The following is a 25,576-nucleotide window of genomic DNA, read 5'->3' as shown; positions in this document are numbered from 1 at the left end:
TTATTTCTAAGAGGTCTTATGTTTAGGTGAAGTAACATAATACAATTCCTATTGCATTGTGGTATAGATAACCTGCTTTGTGTAAATGGTAATGATGACTGAGTCAGTTTCTGTACTGACTCAGACATTATGAGTTTCCCTGATTACTTGCAATACTTATAGCTATGGACTGACACAAATTTCTTTTTCCGTTTACATTATAATGCAAGCCATGCATGGTGAAATGTTCTCTGCTGTTATTTGCTTTTATTACCTTTGCATAGTCTATTTCATTGATGAGGTTTTCACTTTGTCTGTTTGTCATCTTAATCTCCTTATTTACTATTGACCATTCTGGGAGGTCATGTCTTACAGGAATTTGGATTACATGCAGATTTGTGTTCTTTAGGATGGCAAGTTTTGTTTTTAGTTCCTGCAAATACACCTCTGATTCATTGTACGCTATGTCATTTGTACCACCAATTATCACAATATTACCTCCTTAGTAAAGTCTGAACATAGTTTCTTACAATCATCTAAAACATCTTTTAGTTGTGCACTTGGGTTTTACAATGCCACTTGCCTCACAGTTCGGCAGATACTCAGATAAATGATTTGAGCAATTTCTTCCACGACTGTCACTTAATATCAGTACTTTCTGTTTTGCATTCCTTGTTTTCTTATTTGCTTTCATTTTTTTTCCTTCTCCCAGTCCATTGATCATGTTTGGTTGTTGCTTGAGATTGCATTTTTCTTTGAAAATTCCAGAGATGCAGTTTTTATCCTGATCTTGGTTTTGACGTACACTGGACTTATTCTGTAGTTCACACCCCAAGTAAATGTTTCCTTTTTCGTTTTCTTGATCTTGAAGTACACTGAACATATTTTGTAAATTGCACCACAAATTGACGTTTTGTTCTTCGTTTCTATGACATTGTTTACTTCCACTGCTCACAACTTCACTCCAAGTCTTGGTTTTTCCATTATCCGCCTCTAGTACTTGCACTTTTTTCTTCAGTAGCTCATTTTCCTTCTTTGCATTGGAAACATCACTATGCAACAGTTAAATAATTTCCTTCAATGATAACACTTCACATTCAAGATCCATATTTTTCCCCCTCAGTTTTTCATCTGCATTTTCCGATCTTGTTTCCTTGAAGTTTTCTTCAATTTTCTTGTTAGAAGATGTTGCTAATTGGTCGGCGCATTTTTGTACTCTGTCTGTAGACTGGCACAAAGATTGTTTACCACACCAAATGTTACTATTTTCACTTAGTAGGGTATCTCTTGTGAGAGTGATACACTGTTGTCCATTTTCGTCATTTTCTTTTGGCAAAATAGTGTTTTGAATGTTTTCCCCACTTGGCTCGATTTTTTCTTTACTGGTGCTGATGTTTCTCGATTTGAGTCTAGTTTGCTTCTTCTCTGTGTTGTTTATTCGTATTTCGCAACTAGCACATAGTATTTGGTTACTGTGGTAAGATTTTCTACACTTTGAACATAAACTGTAAGGATTAAGTTGTGTTTTTGAACTCAGATTATTAAAGGTGGACGCCATCTTATTATCGACGTAGGTGTGTACACGATTTTATCTAAATTCCTTGTTAATGTTTGTCTTTTGCACTTCAAAATATTTACCTGAGTTCCCTAGGTGCTCATAGTTGATTAATGTAAAATATACGTCCTAGTAAACTTTAAATCACATAAAAGTCATACCAAAAAAGACGGTACTGGAACACAACTAACAAGCATGGCAACACGTGTAACTTTCATGTACAACATATTTATTACACATATATGCAACATGGAGCGACATAAAATAAGAAAATACATATGCAACAAGCTAACACTAAATTGTGTACCGCTATATCCGTTATACCCACCTTTCTTTCCTTTTTCCAGGACGACCTGCCTGATAACGCCAGTAACGCCTGCAGATTACTATGGAATGAAAATTCTATATCTTAGGATGGCAGGTTGAAAATACCCAATTTACAGACAACCACACCCACTATCAATATTCAAATATTTATGCAAATATATCACGCCAACCTATGAATATTCCTGTTCAAGTAAAAATATTTTTTTTACTTCTTCACAATTAACTTAAATGTTCTAAAATGTATTGCTACAATGATGTGAATATAATACAATAAATGACGTCAAACTTCCTATGCTGCTTATTTTCACTTGCAACCTTACTCCAACCACATATTCACTTACATGTTATTGCATATATTATGACCTATTTGCATAATGTGATGTTTTTTCATGTTAAGTTAAACATCATCACTCATCCTCATCTTCGCAAATTAGCCAAGAGGCACAAAACGCGAAGTAAAATAAACTAAATCAATCAATCAATCAACAATGGACGGAGAAACTTGCGTGTGGTTCGATACAATATATATTCACCAGGATCATCTTATATTAGTGCAAATTGCCTTGCAATTTATTGTGTCGTCAGCTGTTGCTCCCATATTCCTAATGTTTTGGTGTTAGCCCACCCACATGCTTAGTGGGTGGAGCCACAACTTATGGCTTTGGCCATTCTGACGTCAGTTCAGCTGACAAGTGAGTTCAGTGGTGTGTGTTTGATGTATGAACATCTTTTTCATGGTTCTCTGACCCGAGTTGACGTTACCGCTTAGCTCGTGTTGATAAACATTTCTTGGAAGCCAATGTATGCGTGCTCAGCATAAATATTGTAGTACGCACGCGTTCATTTCATTCATGCAAGAGACGAACGAAATATGGCATTGGACTTCTCATTTTTTATTGCCATCTCGGCTTTTAATTTTAGTTTGCTCCCACAGAGCTTTTGTCTTGATCTTCGATAGTCCAAATTAGATTACGACTTGACACCTGTCAACCAAATCTAATTTTGACTGCATTTTTTTTCCTCCCCTTTAGTTTTAGAGTTAGTCTGTAGTGTTTATTTTCACTGCTGTGAATGTATTATTATTTTTCTTCACTAAATAAATAGACAAGGGACTGCATTGGCATAACCGGCACTGTACCTGCAACTTATCTAAATGTTTTAAAAATTCAAAGGAATTTTTTTCGCCCAGCTGGATACCGTTACGTATCCCTCATTTTCATTTTCGAGTTACGTGTAGCTAGGCAGCCTGGCAGGAAGTATAGGAAAGTGTTAACTTCAGCGCCAACTCAGCGAAAAGCATTCGCCAATATTTGCAGAGGAAAATGTGATGAGAGAGAAAAAGGGGAGGAGTTTTGATCAGGGTGAATGGAAGTTGCATCTGGCTCGGGAGAGACAGGGGAGTTGGTCTTGGGGTTTTGAGGAGAACAGGAGAGTGGTTCGGGAGTAAGAAAAGGAGTTTTGAGTTTTGGAGAGAGGAGAGTGAGTTGGACTTGGAAGGAGATTCAGGCTGGATGCAGACTTTTAGAAACTTGTTTGGAAGTGGAGTGCAGCGAAGCTGAGTGACAATTTAAGAGGCGAACTTCAGCAAGTGAGTGAGAGTTAGAGTGCATCACACATAAATTTGCCGTTGCGTAGAAACGAATTTTCGTTTCGTCTCCCTCTCTCTTAGTATCACGTGTTCTACCCTGCTCGAAAACCTTCGCTATTGTTGCTATATTGTCATTCCATTCCTGGACACACTCGTGCAAACATCATTGAAAACAATTGAATAGCGCTCCAGCTCGCGGTTCCCACCGTTCGGCAGATACGGTAATGTGGCAATATAGCACAGCGTAGTGGTTGCTTCTTTTATGCAGTGCATGTTCATTGGCTAGCTAGTAACTAGTGTTGCCAACTGTAATAATGAAGCACTATTTCTGTCATGGAAGGGGAAAGGCAGGTAAAGTGGCAGTGAGTTTTGTTGCATTGGAAGCACCATATTTTTATTTTATACTAAGAATTTGACCGGTTGACGTTGTGTGCGTGTATTGCGTGTGTGTATGTAAAAGTGTGTGTTTGCTAATGAACGTTAAATTCCATAATGCCTCCAGTTCTGTCGAAGTTGAAATCAAAAACCTTGCATAGCCAAGCTCGGGAAATTCTAAGCAACGTGCACGAGTTCATGAAGGAGGAAGCCAGTCATGGTGTTAGCATCCCAATAAAGCATTTTGGCAAGAGAGCAGCGAACAGCAGCAACAAATTGTTCATATTTCATAATTTTGGAATTATTCAAAATAAATAAATTATGTGGCTCCAACATCATTTCAACTCTGGCTCCGGCACGTGTTCTTGTAGAAATTACATAGAGGAGGCTGTCATTTTTGCTGCTTAATGCGATACATATTGTTTTCTGTGTTAAAATTGCCATGCTTTGATGGGTGACCAAGTTCATAGCAGGGCCGGCGGAAGGGGAGGGCGAACCGTGCCATCGCCCAGAGCGGCAAAATTTGAAGAGAAGAAAAAATAAGCCTATTGAAAACTGTGATCGAGCGAGATATTCTTTTGCGCTGAATAGTATTGAAATAGCATAAGAAGTCTCATTATTTATTTTATATTTTGATGTTTTAGTTAGGAATATATTGATTTTCAATTTTCCGTTGCTGCGTAATGACCGGGGGGGGGTCGAAATAGAGCGGCATCTGCCGCCACCTCCCAGGGAGGCAAAATGACTAGCGCCGGCCCTGGTTCATAACAAAACAAAAAGCCGCGCAGCTTATCGTCTAGTGGCAGTATATGTACTTGTTATTGTTGTGGAAACCGGCATCCTTTGTAAATGTACAACAAAGGCAACCGACTGTCGCCGATCTCAGAGAGGAAATAATAATACTGCTTGAGGAGGAGTGTTATGGTGCAATTGTAGCAGTTTAACACGTTGGCATGTTATTATCTGCCGTTGCAGTTCCATACCAGTGTATACGGGTTTTGGGAGTGAAAAGTTAGAACGCCACCAGTGCATTAATGCAATGAAAAATAATATATATATTTTTTTATTTTGTTTGAAATCACTCAAATAAGGAATCGTATGAAGAAGTCTTCTTTGCAGCATTTTTGGTAATTTTACTTATGTGTTAGTTCATATTTTGCGAATTTTTAGTCCATATGTATGTAGCTACATACAAAGCCACTTGTTAGTACATATTAATCCTAGTCCTGGTATAATGCATGACGTTTAAAAGTCAACGTTAGATAAACCTGAATTCTCTAATTTTATTGTTGTACGTAACAGCTGTGGATCGGCGCACTGCAGCGATTTTTCTATCTGCTCCATTAGCAACACTGCTTCTTTAGTTGTTTCGCACATCGCACGGCAGAAATATCTGCGCTGGACTCTACTTTAGAAATCCTTCTGTCCACGCTTCTAAAGAGAGACAGGTAATATACTTTTATAATGCCATCCTTTGCCAATGCAGACTTAAGGTCATTGTAACCCAAATGTAGAGAGTTGCCATTCTATAAAGGGTTCTGTAAATTTAAGTTTATTCAGGTACCTCCTGCAGTTAGCAGATGCAGCCAAACGAGAGCTTACGACCTACCGCTAACCCCCAATAGAATATTACTTTCTTCTAAAGGGCTCCAGGTTCGATCCCCGAACCTTTCGAGGTTCACACGCTTAGTAAAAGTGAGTCTCAAGACGAAAGTATTAGAACTGTCAGTCAATTTGCTTGGAATATACTTTTTCTTTTATATTATTAAGTGTACGAATAGAAAAGTTGTACAAAAAATGGCATGTTTCTCTTTCAGTTTCATTTAATTTATTATTGTCATTGGTTATACAGAATTTGGGTAAGATTTTATGTTCCTAATGATATTAGTTATTGAATTGTAAAGAAACAATTTCAAAAGAGTGTATTTCCTTTCAGATATTAAAGCATTTTCTTTGAAAATCAGTGTGTATGAATAAGAATGTTACATACTGTATGTCTAAGTACTGCGTGTCCTTATGCTTCAATATACATTTCTTTGTGAGCAGCAATTTGTTTACTGTCATCTTTGATGTGGATTGTTGCTTCTACTATGTCACATGCTGTAAAGTGAAAAGGGGCTTCATGTCCCTAAATGCTTTCATTATTCAGTTGACGACTATTTAACATTAAAATGTCCCTCAATGCTTCCAACAGCTCTTCATATGCTATCTACTCCGAAGCATAAAAAACACTCCAAGCTTCACATGAAAATCCAGCAGGAATCTATGCAAGACAACTTGAAAGAAAAAAATGCCTGCCCACTGGGAGGTGTGCAAGCTTGCATAAGCTACTTATCATGTCATAATTTCTCCAGTAAATTAATACTTTGGTGAAATTCTAACTGTGCTAATTAGTCATTTTTACTTATTCTTATTTCAGTATTCTGAAATACTTCCCAACAACTTGCCAAAATCAGTAAATATTCAGAACTAGATTGCAAAGTTATCACAAAAAAAAATTGACTTTTTAAGGAAAAAAACTTTTTGGATGGGCTTTATTCAGACTTTTCTCCAAACTGCTTGCAATCAATGAAAATACATCAGCTTGAAGCAATTTTCTTGTTCCACAGCTTTCATTTGTCTCTCTACTGTAAAGTGACACTCTTTTCAGAATTTAGAATACAACTTTTGACACATAATTAATACAAGCAGCATTTACAAAAAAAGGTTGACTTTTTCTTCTTCTTTTTTTTCCAGGGTTGGTTTTTCTGTCATTTTCATAATTCTGTATGGTGCTTAAATGTATCTACATATGCAGAATTTTCAGCGAAAAACACAGGCTCGACCAGGACTCCAAACCGAGTCTCTGGCATACTATGATATACAACTGGGATAATGTACTCACTTGGCTTTTCCTGATTTTTCGCTGTCGCTGCTTTACCTATGTGGAATGGTAAAACTGAGACAGGGAGCGACTGAAAGAGATTACCTACAAATTGCAAAAAAGGAGATCTATCCTCCTTCAAAAATCTGGATTTTTATTAGAAAAGTTTGTTTAGAGCCCACTTTATGCTGAGATAGCCTAATCGAGACTGGACAAAAAAGTCTGAAATGGAGTCTGCACCAGGAATCAAACACTGCAGATAGATTGAACCACTACATCTGCACCAGGGATCAAACACTGCAGATAGATAGATAGATTAAAAGACACTATGCCATTGGGTAGGTCTAGATACACACACATCTCTATGGCAAAACAAATTTGTAGGTTCTTGGCTGTTACATGCTGTAAAATTATTTAGCCACACAACTGAAACTGCTAGAAAAATATATGAGATGCAAATGGCAAAAATTCCCATTTTTTCCCACAAAAGCAGGCTTTTTATCAGAAAAAGAAATCCACTTTTTAGAAACTCTCTTCAGTAATGTTACCAAAATCTGAGTTGAAATCAAGAAATCTGGTAATGTATGTATTACATGTAATTTGTGTCTCTATGCACACACATGCAGAGCATTTGAAAACTGTATTATACTGATCAGAAAACAAATTTGACACAAATAAGCATTTCATAGACATATACAAATGATCTAGCATAAACTAGAAATAAGAAGTATCTAATCACAAAAAAAATAACTTAACATTGTGAAAAATATTTCTATTGGTTCCCTTCTGAGAGCAGCTTGCAATATTTGTAACAATAATTATGTTGTTATAAATGTAATAAATAGTGTTACTAAAGAGAAAATTTTCTATAAGTACTAAACATTAAAAAAGGCCAATGACAAATAAAAAGATCTATGCTATTTGGGGAAAAACTACATAAGTATATGTACCTGTACTCTGCAGTAGCACAACCTAAACTTATCCTAGAAGGAGATAGAGCAGACGTGAAATGACAATGTGACAAACGTGCATACAAAAAGAATTACAAATATCAATATTCTAGGGTCAAGGATTTCCAACAACAAAAAATATTATTTAGGTTCAAATACAATTTTATTGCACATAGTAATCATCCAAATACAGTAATAGATAAAAGTTTGTGATTCACCTGGTAAATGAACTCAATCACTTAATTTGCAGTTTACCTTCACAACATAGCGCCAGTAACTTTATCGTGTTGATAAGTCACAAATCAACCAATTCACTATTTTCTGAATTGCAGAATATACTTGACACACACTTAAAAGAAAAAGAAAATGCGATGTCAGAAAAATGGACTTATTTCTTACTTCTAGCTCCATCATTTCACACAAGCTTGGAAAGATCTGCTTTAACCCTTAAATGACGGCCTGTCACCTATAGGTGACAAGATGCTTTTGCATGTAGTATCTGACATTTGGGACATACTGTGACTTTTTTTTCTTCGGATATACATTGTTTTTTGTTCTGCATGAGTCTTGAGGTACGTGATAAACAACCAGTAAGGTTTAATTTCATTTGGGTTATATTTGGGGGGCAGCCCTTCGGAAATCTTGTTCCATTTCTTATTTCATTTTATTATCGTTATTTTCTCAGTTCTGGGATTTGTAATGGCACTTTTACCAAGGGAACGAATGCACTAAAATAATAATTATGCACATTTACATCGTGGCATCATCGCGTGGAGGCCAGCTGATTTTCAAATTTCGTAAAAAAACAAAAACAAGTTTTCTTTTTTTTCTTTTTCTACCAGATAACGGAAAATTTTGTTTTTATGTCATAGGCTTATAGCCACATCTGTACTGAACAAAACGAGGTATAATTCGTAACTCCAGTGCTCTTAGTTCCAGAGATATAAAATTTTATATATTATAAAAGCATGCGGAAATTTAAAATTACCGCTGAAAACGCCTCGGTCGTTCGTGGGTTTTCTGGGAAAACATGCTCGGTCGTCTAAGGGTTGAAGACAAATGAATTTTTCTATGTAGTAACACGGTGAAAAATCTATTTTTTAGCATTTCCTTCCTTTCGTCTGTGTAACCAGTAATATCAGTGTTTACCTGACTTGTCATTAGTTTTTCCCGGTATTCCCTCTTTTTATCGTTACTGAAAATTCGATACATTTGATTACATTAGATGGTCATAAGTTGGTTACATGCACAGATAATAGACTTGTTTAAAGGGGGATAAATACTTTCTCATTTATACAGCACAAGGAATTTCATTCTTCCGTGTTGTTTAAATTAAATCTATTCTCTACATTAGACTATGTAAACTACTATAAGCTAATGTAATATTCATGTAGATTACACATAGACAATGCATGTAGACGTAAACTTATAGTCTACAGCACATCAGTGGTCATCCTCTTCCAGGTCTTCGCATCAGTACACAGAGCCACCGTCATAATTTGGCTCACCTGGGTTCATTCAAAAGTTCCGAATCATCTGCTATATTCCATATGCTTAGCACCTTCATAAGACTATATCTATCCAAATCTAAAAAAACACCAGAAGAGGAGTTGTTTTGTCACAACTGTTGAGGTCATACAGGTTGTAAGGGCAAGTTTTCAGTAACAACCATATATCTATTTAGAAGGTTTTCTAAAGTTCCGACAAAAGTCAAACAAGTGTGATAGACTTCACAAAGAACATGTTAAATAAAAACATCAACATCTTTCGCCAAATCTAGTTTCTTCTAAATAGAGCTAGAAGCTATCAGCAAACACTCGTAAATGTATTAAGACTGCTTGCACAAGGAAAAGTTCCATCAAATCAATTTTCCAGATTGCATTTTCAAAGATAAGTTTTTCCGTTGTAGGGGATTTGTATCACCAATTCTTTCGTGATTTACCAAATTAATTCAAAACTTAGCACTTCAAGCATGTTTTTCTTTTGGTACTAAGGGCATTATGGACGAATTCGCTAGTGAGTTTTCAAATGGACTTTTAACTTTTCAGTTTGATTAAATCTCTTTTTGCATTGAGGGCATTCATATGGGCAAATTACTTTGTGAATTCTCAAATGGGATTTCAAGCTTCCACTTTGAATAAAGCTCTTTTTACATTGAGGGCATTCATATGGGCGAATTCCTTCGTGAATTCTCAAATGGACTTTCAAGCTTCCACTTTCAGTAAATCTCTTTTTGCATTGAGGGCATTCATATGGGCGAATTCCTTCGTGAATTCTCAAATGGACTTTCAAGCTGCCACTATGAGTAAATCTCTTTTTGCACTGAGGGCATTCATATGGGAGAATTCCTTCGTGAATTCTCAAATGGGTCTTCAAGTTTCCACTTGTAGTAAATCTCTTCTTGCATTGAGGGCATTCATATGGGCGAATTCCTTTGTGAATTCTCAAATGGACTTTAAAGGTTGACTTATGAGTAAATTTATTTTTGCACTGAGGGCATTCATATGGGCGAATTCCTTTGTGAATTCTCAAATGGACTCTCAAGCTTCCACTTTCAGTAAATCTCTTTTTGCATTGAGGGCATTCATATGGGCGAATTCCTTCGTGAATTCTCAAATGGACTTTCAAGCTTCCATTTTCAGTAAATCTCTTTTTGCACTGAGGGCATTCATATGGGCGAATTCCTTCGTGAATTCTCAAATGGGTCTTCAAGTTTCCACTTCGAGTAAATCTCTTCTTGCATTCAGGGCATTCATGTGGACGAATTCCTTTGTGGCTTTTTTTTTTTAATTTTATGTTTTGGATAACCGTTTTCTTGCATTGGTTTCTTTTCAACAAAAGTAATTCATTGTGTGTTTTCATATGGCACATTAAATTTACTTTCTCTGTAAATGATGTTCCACAATGAGTACAATTGAAAGGATAAATTCTATCCTTGATTTCAGATTTGATATTACAACATATTGACATGGTTTCAATGGTGTGATATTTACCTCCACCAATAATTTCACCAGCACACGTGATTCCTGATGGCTTCCCACAATTTCTGATGAAAGCAGGTAATATTAAATTTCTTTCTTTGTTCCTGAAACAAAAAATTTCAATAGGTTGAATTACAAGAAATTATCATCTAACATAGGCTACACTCTTAAATTTAAGCTTGCACAAACATGTGTAACAGTATCTACCAACTGGCATATGAAACCACCTACAACCACATGTTCTTTCTATGTATTACTACTCCATGGCAATTTTCTATTTATTGTACCGTTCTACAGCAGCTGCACATACTCTGGGTCATTCTCTGACTTTTCTATCATTTATATTCAAACTGAGAAATTATTACAATTCACAAGATAGGGAGGAAATTTTACTGGGATTTTTCATATACAGGGAGTTTAAAATAAAGGGACATTGCATGTCAAAGAGACCCTGAACCTCAGTATTTAAATGCAATGTTCTAAATTTATGCTATCTTGTGAGTGAATAATCTAAAATTGTCATTTCGTAAAAATTCAAGTATTATCCATAATTAAGTTAAAAGGTAGAAGTTATTTTCCGTACAATTATACCATTTAAACTTTTAAAAATTACTACTGTTTTGTTCTGTATCCCACCTGTGACAAAAAAAAGCAATACATTTCTCCTTTATTGATATGTTTCTTCTCAACTCCACTACAATAATCAAAGGCCATTTATATTCTCTCTCTCTGTCTCAAATACTTTATTTTTCATAATTTGACAATTCAGAGAAATTAAAATAATTTCTTAATAAGTGAAGAGGCAGTGTTTCATCTTTCCCACCTGTGACAATAAATTGTTCACTTCTAGCAACAAATCTGGGAAAGTGTTTTAAGGGTAGTTTTGTTTAATCAACAGTACAAGTTTCATATTTCACAGAACAGAAACTGTAAAAAAATGTTGTTTAACTATCAGAAGACTAGTTAGTGTAATATCAAAAATGTAGTCCCCGTGCCTCACCCATGAAATATTTGATTCTTAAAAGATATGTCTAAATGAGATTACAATGAATTCGTTATTTTTAATCAGCACCATTAATGAAAAAATGCAATTTCCTATTTTTTTTATTTATTTATTTATTTATTGTTTGTCTTTCTTGTTATCGTTATAATATTAATATTTCAACTGACACTTTGACATTTCTAAGTTTCTGTTATTGGAACCCTCTGCCATGAACCATACGGTAAACTAAATTTTCGATGCATCAATGCTTGTATCTTATATACAAGTGTATAAGTGGGTCAACAGCAGACAAGAAGAAGATGGTAGTGATTCGTTAAAAAGTTCTCCCATTTTGTTACGTTTTTTAGACCGGATGCAGACTAGGGGAACATTATAAAGTAAAAGAGAGTGAAACGTGAAGGCTAAGTGAAACAACTAGTAGTGTTACTCTGCCGAAATTATTAGTATTTTACAGAGGAATTTTAAAACTGACATGCTCTTCTTCAAAGCAAAAAAATGCACATTTACAAAGGTGAAACAGTGCATCACCTCTTACCGAACAGTACTTTCACCTCTTGAATCTTAATTGTGTGATACTGTTGTCGGGTAGTGTACTGAACTCTTGAATCGCCAAATTTGAATTTGAATTTTATTTTTCTTCCATTGACCCTTGTTTAAAAGGGCATGGAAAACGTCAAGATACATAATGAAATAATAATTAGTTAAGCACATCATAACAAAAAAGAAGAAACATTGTGTAGTACATTACATCACTACACCAAAGTAAAAATGAAAAAATACACTTCATTACACTACAATAAAAATAAAAAACACATTATCATTGTTGCATGATTGAAATAAGAATACAATTAAAATACATATTTTTTAGTACATTGGCCTTGTATTGTCTTGTTCCATGAATTCTCCGATACTGTAGAGAGCTCTATCTGTCAAATATTTTTTTTTATTGTTTGTATTTGTTTATCTTTTGGAGATATCAGTTTTATGTCATGAGGCAGCTGGTTGTAGAATATTTTTCCGGCATTCATTGGTGATTGTTTTGAGATATTGAGTCTGTGTTGGTTCTGGTAATAATTATCTTTCCCCCTTGTATTGTGGTTGTGTAATTGGTTATTTTTAGTCATGCTTCCAGTTTTTAGAACAAACGTTATAGCCTTATAGATGTATAGGGAGTATATTGTCATTATTTGTTTTTCCCTGAATAACTCTTTGCAAGATTCCCTACAGCCTAGTTTGTACATTATTCTAAGTGCTCTCTTTTGAAGTCTCAGTATTCTGACAGTATTATTATAAAATGATCCACCCCAAGCTATTATGCCATATTCAACATAGGGGTAAATTAGTTCATAATATATGCATTTGTTAATTTCTGTTAAATTATATTCAGCCATTTGTTTTAGCAGGTATAGATTAGATGATAATTTACTGCAGATGTTGTTAATTTGTTCTTCCCACGTTAATTTTTGATCTAGTGTTATTCCCAAAAACTTTACCGAAGATACAGTTTCTATTAGCACATTGTCTATGCATAGTGTTTGTGACTCAAAATCCATGTTTCGGATTGTATTGAATATCATAAATTTTGTTTTATTGTTGTTTATTATTAATCCATGTGAAGTTAAGTATTGTGCCAGTTGGTTTATGGTGATAAAAGTGTTTATTTCAAGCTTCCTAGGGTCGATACCTCTGGCAAGAACAGTTGTGTCATCTGCATAGGTGACAATTTTTGTGTTTGGGTATTCTGGTACATTGTTTATGTACAAAATAAAGAGCAGGGGCCCCAGGATTGATCCTTGGGGTACCCCCATTAACACTTTCCTACTTTGTGATTTAAAGTTAGTGACTATACCATGCATGTTGTAGCTTATTTGAGTAATTTGCATTCTGTCCTGTAGATAAGATTGTATAAGTTCATAAGCTATCCCTGTTATTCCTATATTGCTTAGTTTGACCATAAGCAGGTCATGTTTTACTCTATCGAATGCCTTGGAAAGATCTAGATATATAGTGTTTGCAGCTTCGTGTTTCTCTAATGTTTCGGTTACATAATCGATTAACTGTGCTAGAGCTGTGTTTATTGATTTCCCTTTCTGGAATCCATGCTGGTTTCTGTTTATTATGTTATATTTGTTACAAAACTTTATAATATAATTTGATAAAATTTTTTCCAATATCTTTGAAAAAGCAGATGTTAGGGAGATAGGTCTGTAGTTCTCAATGTCTGCTGCAGCTCCTTTTTTGAATATGGGTATCACTGTGCTGTGTTTTAGAACTTTGGGGAATGTACCAAATGTTATTGAATTGTTGACTGCATACAGCAGGGGTTCTAAAATAGATTCTGAGCAGGATTTAATAAGTTCAGCTGACCATTCATCAGGTCTGTGTGATTTTTCGTTTTTTAAACCTTGTATAACTTTTTTAACTCATTAGCACTTACTTCTGGGATATATATACTGTTTGGCCGATATTTCTCGATTGGGATCTCTAGTGTTTTGTCATTATTTTCATTCTCTCTGTTTGTGTTGGTTAAGTTTATAAAATATTCGTTGAATAAGTTACATATGATATTCGGGCCAATTACTTCAGTGTCATCCTTGATGACTTTTATGTTTGCTTTATCATTGTTTGTGTTTGATACACGGTGACTGTTTACTATTTTCCAAATGGCTTTTTGTTTATTAACAACTTTTTTATTTGTTTACTGAAAATATTTGATTTTTGATTCTTTATGGCTTTCTTGAATAGTTTTTTTTACATTTTTGTACTTTTTCTGGTGCTTAGTGTCTTTTGTAATTCTAAATTTTTCATATTCTATTTTCATATTACTTTTCAAAAGTATAATTTCTTCTGTTAGTGGCACTTTCTTATTATTAGGGTATATTCTTTTTGTTGTTTTGGGACAAGCTACATTTAAATAATATGTTAAGTGGCTTATTAGCAATTCCCAGATATCATTCGTGTCAGTTAGTTGGTAAAGGTCTATCCAATTTTCCTGATGTAAGAGGTATTTAACATAATCTATATTTTGCTCACATGTATAACTACATTCTATTGTGTAACTTTTTGAGTATTCTAACCTTTTCCCTTGTATTGTAATTTTTTGGGACGTGTGGTCAGAGATAAACGTATGTAGGACTTAAGCTTTAATGTGATTTGATTATATGTTTGTATGTGATTGACATGGTCAATCAGGGTTTCTGTACTTTCTGTTATTCAAGTTGGTTCTTGAATTATTTGAGTTAGGATGTTTGACTTCAAGGCATCCAAGTATTGAGCACAGTTTGTGTCTTGTTTTAGAAGATCTATGTTTATATCTCCATCTATTAATGGTTTGTTACGTTCTTTTGTCAAATGGTTTAGCATGTTGTCCAAAGCATTTACAAAAAGATTTATGTCACTGTTTGGTGATCTGTATACTACTATAATATTAAATGTATCTAATCCTATATTAAGCTCTACACCACTAACTTCTAGTATATTTTCCATACGGTATTTGTCAAAGGTTTAACACTTTTTTGATATTTATACACTATTTTTTATGAAGATCGCAGTGCCACCACTTTTTTTAATTGACCTGTGGTAGACTGCATGTAGATTGTAACCTGTAATTGTGCATAATTTATAATTTTCAGACCTGAGACCATGTTCAGTAACTACAAATATATCTGGTGTGCACTCACTTAGCATTATTTCCAGTTGGTCAATTTTGTTGGAAATGCTCTGTACATTGTTATGGAGAACTGTAATCGTTCCTTCTTGGTTTCGCAGGCTGTTTTTATTGGGGATTTGGTTTTCATAAGTATGCTTATCACTTACCATAAAACATCGTTTTTCAGTTTACTGGGTGTACACTTCTTCCGTTGAGATGACCGTACATTTGGAGCATTCACTTTTTCACTACACTTTTCACTGCTATCTTCGGTGTCGTGACTGATTGTAGCACAATCCCTGTTTTCAGATTGTACTTCTACCATGGAAGAATGTGTTTCTTCCTCAATTTCCCTTTGGTTTATGACATTCTCCTCACTTTCTTCACTTGATTTCCGCCCTTTCTCTTCCATGAAACCAATATCACTCACAGTTTTCATAGCAATGGCGCTAGCTTCTACACCCACCCTATCATTTTCCTTGTTGCTCTTGTTGTTTGTCTCAGTCAAAGTGTTCTGTGTTTTTCCCTTGTCGGATTCAACTAGCGCTGCTCCACTTATCCACTTCCTTGTGTCAGTACACTTTTTCCAGCAGAGTGGGATGATTTGATTTTCCTGTGATTTTCTGTTAATAATACCATGGATCATTTGACATACATACTGTTTTCCTTTGTGGTTCAAGTGCTGTCCATGTCTTGTATGATATTCTCTGCTCATGGTGTCAAGGACGATTATGGTTACATTTTTGAAGTGTTTACAAGTGTTCTTCATCTGTTTATTTATTTTTTGTATTTCGATGTTTACACACGACTGAGGGATGAGATCATATCTGTGGGGTATAGTAGTTACAATTACATTTGTATGAGTCAGTGAACCTAGTGAGTCACGTACTGCCATTATTGCATCGCTGCCCTGGTTTGTCGCAATATCATTGGAGCCAGTGACTATAATAACATAGTCATTTGAGCTGAACCTCGAACAGTTCTTCCTTGCTGCTGCTAGTACATGTTTTGACTTTGCCCCAGGTTTCACTGAACCATATATATTCATTGCTGGTAGAAAATCTTTCATATTGGTGACCAGGTAGCGCCCATGGCTGTCGGCAAAGATCACTGGTTTGGGTCTCTTTCCTTTGATTTTCAGTTTTGTAGTACTTTGAACTTTCCCGTCTCGAAGTGCATTGATTGGGTCTGTTGTATGCGTCTTTCTTCTTTCTTGGTATTTAAGCTCCCTACACTGATTGCGTGCACTTTCGATTTCACCAGGTTTATTGGTCAGTGCTGCAAAAGGGTTGGTATGCTCGAATGAATTATCCAAGCACTTTACTTTTGGGGCATTAGTGGATGGATAGTGCCGATTGAATAGAACTCTCCCATGTTTCACTACTTCACTCCAACTATCTTGCTTATTTGTCTCGCACAGATTTTGGGCAATCCTTCTTTCTTCTTCTACATCTCGAAAGTCCGATTTCAGAACATCGATAATTTTTTCCTTTGACGCTAGTTCCAGTTTCAGACTCTCACACTCGAGGCGTAATGATTTACAGCTGTCACAATTCGGCATCCTGTTTTTATTTACTTTTGAGATTTGTTTGCCACAATTTTTTGCACAGGTTCGATCAATACACCACACTCACGTCAAGGTCGAGAAATAGAACCTACACTGAATTTCTTATACTTTCGCTTTCACTGCACTTCCTCACTACCGAGTTGGGAAACACGCCTGACAATGGTGTGAAAACCTCATATGGTTTATGAATGTATTAAATATTCCAATTTCATAACTAGATTTATCTAAATTTGTTAAAATGTTGTCTAAACATGAGTCTAGTCTTGTTGGTTTATCATTTGCACAATAATAGTCGAGTGATCTTAACATATTCAGAAGGTATAATTGCTTAGGACTGGCATGTCGGATATCAATATTGATATCTCCAAGAATTATTATTTTGTGTTTACTAAATTCTTTATCAAGGTGTGAGATAAGGTTTTCTAAGTGTTCAATAAAAAATCTATACTGCTTTCAGGTGCTTGATAGATGGAGATGACAATTATGCTTAAATATGGTAATAGTACCGCAACAACTTCAAAACACCATTCTACACAAAACTGACTGACATCTAAAACTGAGAAACTAATATCTAAATTTTTATTGATATATAATGATACCCCTCCATGATTCATGCTCGATCTGCAGTAACCAGTCATAAGCCTAAAACCTGGTGGCTCATACATTTGTAATTCTCCATCCCCTAGCCAATGTTCATTAATACTTAAAATGCTGTGTTTTATTTCCCCAATTATTATTTCTAACTCTTCTAACTTATTTCTAAGAGGTCTTATGTTTAGGTGAAGTAACATAATACAATTCCTATTGCATTGTGGTATAGATAACCTGCTTTGTGTAAATGGTAATGATGACTGAGTCAGTTTCTGTACTGACTCAGACATTATGAGTTTCCCTGATTACTTGCAATACTTATAGCTATGGACTGACACAAATTTCTTTTTCCGTTTACATTATAATGCAAGCCATGCATGGTGAAATGTTCTCTGCTGTTATTTGCTTTTATTACCTTTGCATAGTCTATTTCATTGATGAGGTTTTCACTTTGTCTGTTTGTCATCTTAATCTCCTTATTTACTATTGACCATTCTGGGAGGTCATGTCTTACAGGAATTTGGATTACATGCAGATTTGTGTTCTTTAGGATGGCAAGTTTTGTTTTTAGTTCCTGCAAATACACCTCTGATTCATTGTACGCTATGTCATTTGTACCACCAATTATCACAATATTACCTCCTTAGTAAAGTCTGAACATAGTTTCTTACAATCATCTAAAACATCTTTTAGTTGTGCACTTGGGTTTTACAATGCCACTTGCCTCACAGTTCGGCAGATACTCAGATAAATGATTTGAGCAATTTCTTCCACGACTGTCACTTAATATCAGTACTTTCTGTTTTGCATTCCTTGTTTTCTTATTTGCTTTCATTTTCTTTCCTTCTCCCAGTCCATTGATCATGTTTGGTTGTTGCTTGAGATTGCATTTTTCTTTGAAAATTCCAGAGATGCAGTTTTTATCCTGATCTTGGTTTTGACGTACACTGGACTTATTCTGTAGTTCACACCCCAAGTAAATGTTTCCTTTTTCGTTTTCTTGATCTTGAAGTACACTGAACATATTTTGTAAATTGCACCACAAATTGACGTTTTGTTCTTCGTTTCTATGACATTGTTTACTTCCACTGCTCACAACTTCACTCCAAGTCTTGGTTTTTCCATTATCCGCCTCTAGTACTTGCACTTTTTTCTTCAGTAGCTCATTTTCCTTCTTTGCATTGGAAACATCACTATGCAACAGTTAAATAATTTCCTTCAATGATAACACTTCACATTCAAGATCCATATTTTTCCCCCTCAGTTTTTCATCTGCATTTTCCGATCTTGTTTCCTTGAAGTTTTCTTCAATTTTCTTGTTAGAAGATGTTGCTAATTGGTCGGCGCATTTTTGTACTCTGTCTGTAGACTGGCACAAAGATTGTTTACCACACCAAATGTTACTATTTTCACTTAGTAGGGTATCTCTTGTGAGAGTGATACACTGTTGTCCATTTTCGTCATTTTCTTTTGGCAAAATAGTGTTTTGAATGTTTTCCCCACTTGGCTCGATTTTTTCTTTACTGGTGCTGATGTTTCTCGATTTGAGTCTAGTTTGCTTCTTCTCTGTGTTGTTTATTTGTATTTCGCAACTAGCACATAGTATTTGGTTACTGTGGTAAGATTTTTTACACTTTGAACATAAACTGTAAGGATTAAGTTGTGTTTTTGAACTCAGATTATTAAAGGTGGACGCCATCTTATTATCGACGTAGGTGTGTACACGATTTTATCTAAATTCCTTGTTAATGTTTGTCTTTTGCACTTCAAAATATTTACCTGAGTTCCCTAGGTGCTCATAGTTGATTAATGTAAAATATACGTCCTAGTAAACTTTAAATCACATAAAAGTCATACCAAAAAAGACGGTACTGGAACACAACTAACAAGCATGGCAACACGTGTAACTTTCATGTACAACATATTTATTACACATATATGCAACATGGAGCGACATAAAATAAGAAAATACATATGCAACAAGCTAACACTAAATTGTGTACCGCTATATCCGTTATACCCACCTTTCTTTCCTTTTTCCAGGACGACCTGCCTGATAACGCCAGTAACGCCTGCAGATTACTATGGAATGAAAATTCTATATCTTAGGATGGCAGGTTGAAAATACCCAATTTACAGACAACCACACCCACTATCAATATTCAAATATTTATGCAAATATATCACGCCAACCTATGAATATTCCTGTTCAAGTAAAAATATTTTTTTTACTTCTTCACAATTAACTTAAATGTTCTAAAATGTATTGCTACAATGATGTGAATATAATACAATAAATGACGTCAAACTTCCTATGCTGCTTATTTTCACTTGCAACCTTACTCCAATCACATATTCACTTACATGTTATTGCATATATTATGACTATTTGCATAATGTGATGTTTTTTCATGTTAAGTTAAACATCATATGACCGATTATCCAGGAATAAATCCGAATTAATTGTATATTAACCCAAACTGTCACCACAGCAGTGAAATCTTTATTTCTAGGCATATAGCAACACTAAACCAATTGACAGACACATACGGAATTCCCCCTTCTGAACGGAAAGAATTAAACATTTATGCACTGTCGCGATTAACCAGAATACATAAGAGAGAAAATGTTAAAGAATGGAAATATATACACAAAGAAACAATAAGACAATTTATTGAGTTGACATTTTACACATATGTTTCATTGCTTGTATTGCCAGTCAGCTGATTTAAGAGAATGTGCAAAAGAACTTTTCATCCTTAACTGAAACATATAATATCTTAGTTCCGAGAATTGTATCTCATTATTGGGCTAGAAGATATATTTATACAATAATCACCATACTACCACACGCGTAATATACTGCAGGCAAACCAACTTTTACATTGTCAGAATTCACGCTATAAACTAGATGAATATTAAATCTTATTTTCCTCTTATTCCTTCTTTTGGCAACTTAATTACGTGTAATTCACAAAGACAACATTACATAATTCTCTGTGAGCCGAGAGCAATGCTTAGACTTGAGGATAACTGTATCTCGTTGATTTTGTTAACACAGCTGTGAATCAGCTGCTCATGAGCAATCAAATATGGTCATGTGACCTTCAAGAATTTAAGAACATAAAATGTACATCATGCAGTACAAATTTGTGGTGATATTACCGTCTGATATTTATTGCACCCAAATTACAACTTAATAATCGAATCTCACTCGTGTTACACTCGAGATATTAAAAATTCAATTTTCAAACATCAATGGCGTCCACCACCATCGCGCTCGACCATGCGGTACAAACAATGATTTATTCCTTTTCTCAAGTATTACACGGATCACACGCTAACATGCTATGAGATGCGATGACAAATGGGTAGATCTACCAACCAATGTCTTTACATGAGCTCATGCAACGCAACAAGTAGAAATGCAGCTTACCTCCATTGTGCTGTGACGAGGCAAATATCAGTTCCCCATCCTACCTTAATTTTTCATCAGCAATAAAAGTCCAGCTGTCATCACCAATGATCCGTGCTTGTTCAATCAGTCACTAAACGTTCCTAGCCCTAAGGCAATGTAACATCATCGTGCAGCTAAGCCTGCACGCAGAAATCCGCAGATTTTTGTCACCATTTCCTCATTGCGATGCCGTTTTTTCTGAGTCCATCACGCGGGGAATCCATTCTCCTCCACTTTCTTCCTCTTCTACCACTACTCGTTCCCCATCCTTTTGTGCACAGCACGATTTTCCTTGACAACTCAACAATTTACATGTTTAAGTAACCTCACGTTAACATGCATGTGTATGTGTTAAGAATCCTTTTGTAATACATATTGAAATAAACTTTTTACTTTTAGCTATACAAAGACACTTAGATCAAAATGCTGTAAATTTTATAATTTACCGCCATAACTGCAAATTGCCCATGCGTGCAGCGGCCGGCACTTCAAAATGTCCCTGTGCATAAGCCAACCGCAAGCAAATTGGATTTCAGACAAAGGAATGACAAGTACGATAATTCCAAAACCAAGTTAACTGCCATGGGGCTTAAGCAACAATGGATTTTACTTTGTTAGGCAACTGACAATTAGTTGAGGCCTAAGTTGTGCATTTACCATTTAAATATGTACACTGGCTAGACCCATCTAGCGACTCTTCGCGTAACCACGGAAGCAACAATGTTTTATTTCTGCATTGACCTTCCACCTCTCGTGAATTCTCCACACTATAAGAGTGCATAGTCTTTGGACGTGAGATGAGTTATTTTATTCCCGTATGCACGCACGAAACTCAAATAACCAAAATGCCTTATGACAACTCGTCATAGAATGATGTATCAAAAAATGAAGGTTCCACTACAAAACAACCTAAAAAAACTTATTGCTACCAATGTTGTTGTAGCCACTATCCCACACAGGTATGATGTGATGGAGAATTCCTGTGTGAACAAAGAAGTACAAACTGTAAATAGTAGAATAACAAAATTGTGTAAAAGGTTTGCAAATGTAACAGTTCTTGAAGTCCACACTATTGCCAGAGACATGTATACCAGACATGGACTTCATCTTAGCAAAAAGGGTAAGGAATACTTAAGTGATAGAATAATAGAAACTGTAAACCAGAAAAATGATAAATGCTGTGAACCCATTGCACTTACTTGGAAATCTGACCTACATCCTATCGGATCAAATGATAAGGGCAAGAGAGGAATGCCAGGGAACATAATGAAGCTGATAAAAACAAAATGAGTAAAAATGGGAAAGGGGTATACAAGCAGTGATCGTCTACACGAAATGCACGATTTCCGAGTAGATTTAGTGGGGATTGTTTATGGTAAATACTTCTGATAAAATTACCAAGGTCAGTGATACTACAGCAATGATCGGCATAAATCTAAGCCATGAAAAATGTAAAAATCAAATCCACATCGAACAGTTACTCATCATCTATAGACAGTACTAAAACACCCAAATTCAAATTGCAAATAATGTAGATAGTCAAAACAAATTCGAACATATACACGAAAATCTCTCAAACCTCTGTACCTATCACACTCGAAACTAAGGAAACAAATTTTAAGAAAATAAATTCAGGCTCTAACCACAGACATAAAAATATGCAAAATCAAATGACTAATAACTTTTCTGACAATTATGCCCAATAATGTACAATCTGCCACCAACAAAGTATGTTTACACGAAATTCAACCTGACATACTGACAATAACTGAATTTGGTGAATCTTAATTTTATACCCTAGAGGGATATAGCTTGGTGTCAAAATTTACCAGGGTGGAACATAAAAGTAGAGGCATTGCCATATATAAAAAGCGAGCCTTTCAAGGACTAAACAGATCAAGTGGCTTAAACCATTATGCATTGAAATGGTATTCGAAGCAGCTGGAATTGAAATCAACATAAATAATCACATTTACAAAATAATAACCTTATATAGATCCCCAAGTTGTAATATCAATGATTTTCTCTCAAAATTAGATGTTGTATTACAAAGGCTAATATTGCCGAATTTCAATCATCATTCTAGGTGACATAAATATTGATCTCCTTCAAAAGAATACAAAAAGTAAAGAGCATATCGATCTTCTTAAATTTCATGGTCTTAATCAAATTGTAAAAAAACCCACCAGGATAACACTCACTACTGAAACTCTTATAGATCATATTAGCATCAACTTAACTTTTCACGTGATAAAAACAGAGGTGATTCACAACTTAATATCAGACCACACAGCACAACTCATGTAAGTAAAGTTGCCCATAAACCATAATATAACAAAAATATAGGCAATAGAATGTAGAAATATAAATGAAGAAAATATCAAGTATCTATCTTATCTTCTAAAAAAAGAAGATTGGACAAAAGTGTATCAATCAGACGCTATGGAAAAAATTTGGGAATATCTTATAAATACACTCATATACTACCTAATATTGTATGTCCCATTAAAAAGAAATATATATATGTTTAAATAAAAAAAAGCAAAGTTTGGGTTACAAACAAAATCATGCAGAAAAAAATGAACTGAAGAGCATCCACAACAAATTCATAGCTACCAAAGAGAAAAATTATAAAGATATGTATAAAAGTAAGAAAAAAGAATATATATATATATATATTTGATTTACTTTACTTTGCATTTTGTGCCACTTTTGGCTAATTTGCTAATTAATGATTGTGATGTGCTAATTAATGAAATCTGAAAAAATCTCACCATTTATCACAAAAAATGAAAATTAATAGCAATAAGTCTAAAATCATATGGGATATACTGAACAAGCGAAGAGGGAAAGATAACAAAAAAGCTAAAGAAAATATCTCACTAGCTATAAATGGTACCGATGTAAAAGACCCACAAACTGTAGCAACAATATTCAATAACACTCTTCTGAATGATAACTCAAACACTAGATTGCAAATGGAATAATCTAAAAATTTTGGGCCTATACACAATTAGCATTCAAAACTCTATCATTCTAGATGAAATAAGTATTATCGACCTAGAAAAAACTATAAATTCCCTAAATAACAAGAAATCATGTGACACTGATGGTTGGTCTAACCAACTAATAAAAGAGTGTATACACTCTCTACTTCTGCCTCTGCAATTTGCTATAAATTCATCAAATGGAATGGCATATTCCCAAACATCTTAAAAAAGTGTGTCATAAAATCAACATACAAAAAAAAAGCCTAAACCAGACCCCTTAAATTACAGACCAATAGCATTACATCACCATTCTCGAAAGTACTAGAAAAAATAATCTGCAATAAAATTCATGATTTTTGCTCTAAATTTAGTATTAAAAATCAATATCAACATGTTTTTCAAAAAGACAAATCAACAAATTCAGCAACTGTACAAGTTATAAAAATAATTACTGAAGCCTTGGAAGACAATGAAATTCCAAGCACAGTTTTTCTAGATCTGTCTAAAGCATTTGACTCTCTCAACCACAACACACTTACGCATAAACTGCATAGTCTAGACATTTGAGGTGGCACATTTAACCTAATTAGGTCATTTCTTTCTGAACGAATACAATCCAATCAAATTGAGCACATAAATAATACATCTATCAAACCTTTTATTTCAGTTTTAAATCGTCAAAGGTAGGTATCCCTCAAGGATCTATACTTGGTCCATTATTATTCATCCTTTCATCAATGACATACCGAAGAACAACATGACTCAAACTATCACCTATGCAGATGACACTAACATAATATGTAGGGCAAAAACATAAGAACAATTAGAAATCCAAAGTTGCGTCTCGATAATCAAATAACCCAGTACTTAAATGCTAATAGCCTAAATGTGAACCATCAAAAAACAAATTTCATTATTTTTAACCCTGGCAACAAGAAGAACTTTGATAGATAACTTGACGGTCTACTTAGATGAAAATGAAATAGAGTATGTTACCCAGGTAAAATTTCTAGGATTGATCATCGATGATAAACTAAATTGGGCATGTCATACTGACTATACCTCTGATAAACTCACCAAAAACCCATACCTGTTGAAAATTCTTTCGCAGTATCATATCAAGGAAATCATCATGAATCCATATTATGGTCTTATCCAGGGCTCGAAAAATCCTGGTCGCCATTGCGACTACAAATTTCAGCCTGGCGACTGTGATCTTTTGCTGTAATATGTACGAAATTTTGATGATTTTCTAAGTTCAAATTGGAGTACAGCGCAAGTTTGCAAATGATTTTTTTTTTTATCAACGTTGTGAACATTCCAGTCTGTAACAATTTCTTACCCTTTGTCCCTCAACACCCCATTTCCTGCTTTATCAAATAATTTAGCGATGTGTGATTTAGTGTGTTTCAAAAGTTGCACAACCAAACTTTGGAAATGTATATCATGAAAACCGTAAGAGATATTTACACCGGGTTTTCTCCATTATAAAGCCTCTTCCATTGAGATATTTTTCAATGCTTAAAATTATCAGTTCACTCAGTACAGAAAATTATATAAATTAATAACACGGAAAGCAGTATTCAATTTTTTCCAGAAATGCACTTCTGAGTAAGAAAAATATGTAAGAAATTATCGAAGGGTTACAATTAGACATTTGATGACTGATGCCATATCAGTCTGTCATTTGCGACCAATATT

General features: G+C 34.8%; 1 protein-coding gene across 1 annotated transcript in view; it reads right to left on the bottom strand.

Annotated features, from left to right (window-relative positions):
- Positions 1–5,838: 5,838 nt before the first annotated feature.
- Positions 5,839–25,576, bottom strand: part of LOC146004167 (uncharacterized) — a 125,251-nt gene continuing 105,513 nt past the window's right edge. Inside the window, exons 4-5 of the mRNA XM_083142834.1 lie at positions 9,935–10,722; positions 5,839–5,924 (exon numbers count right to left, since the gene is read on the bottom strand). Of these exons, the coding sequence (XP_082998960.1) occupies positions 5,839–5,924; positions 9,935–10,722 (874 nt within the window). The remainder of the gene's footprint in view (positions 5,925–9,934; positions 10,723–25,576) is intronic.

Source organism: Lepisma saccharinum, chromosome 21, assembly GCF_977018435.1.
Source record: "Lepisma saccharinum chromosome 21, izLepSacc3.1, whole genome shotgun sequence".
NCBI classification, from domain to species: domain Eukaryota; kingdom Metazoa; phylum Arthropoda; class Insecta; order Zygentoma; family Lepismatidae; genus Lepisma; species Lepisma saccharinum.
Note: the sequence above shows the minus strand (reverse complement) of the source record. Positions and strands in the feature narration are given on the sequence as shown.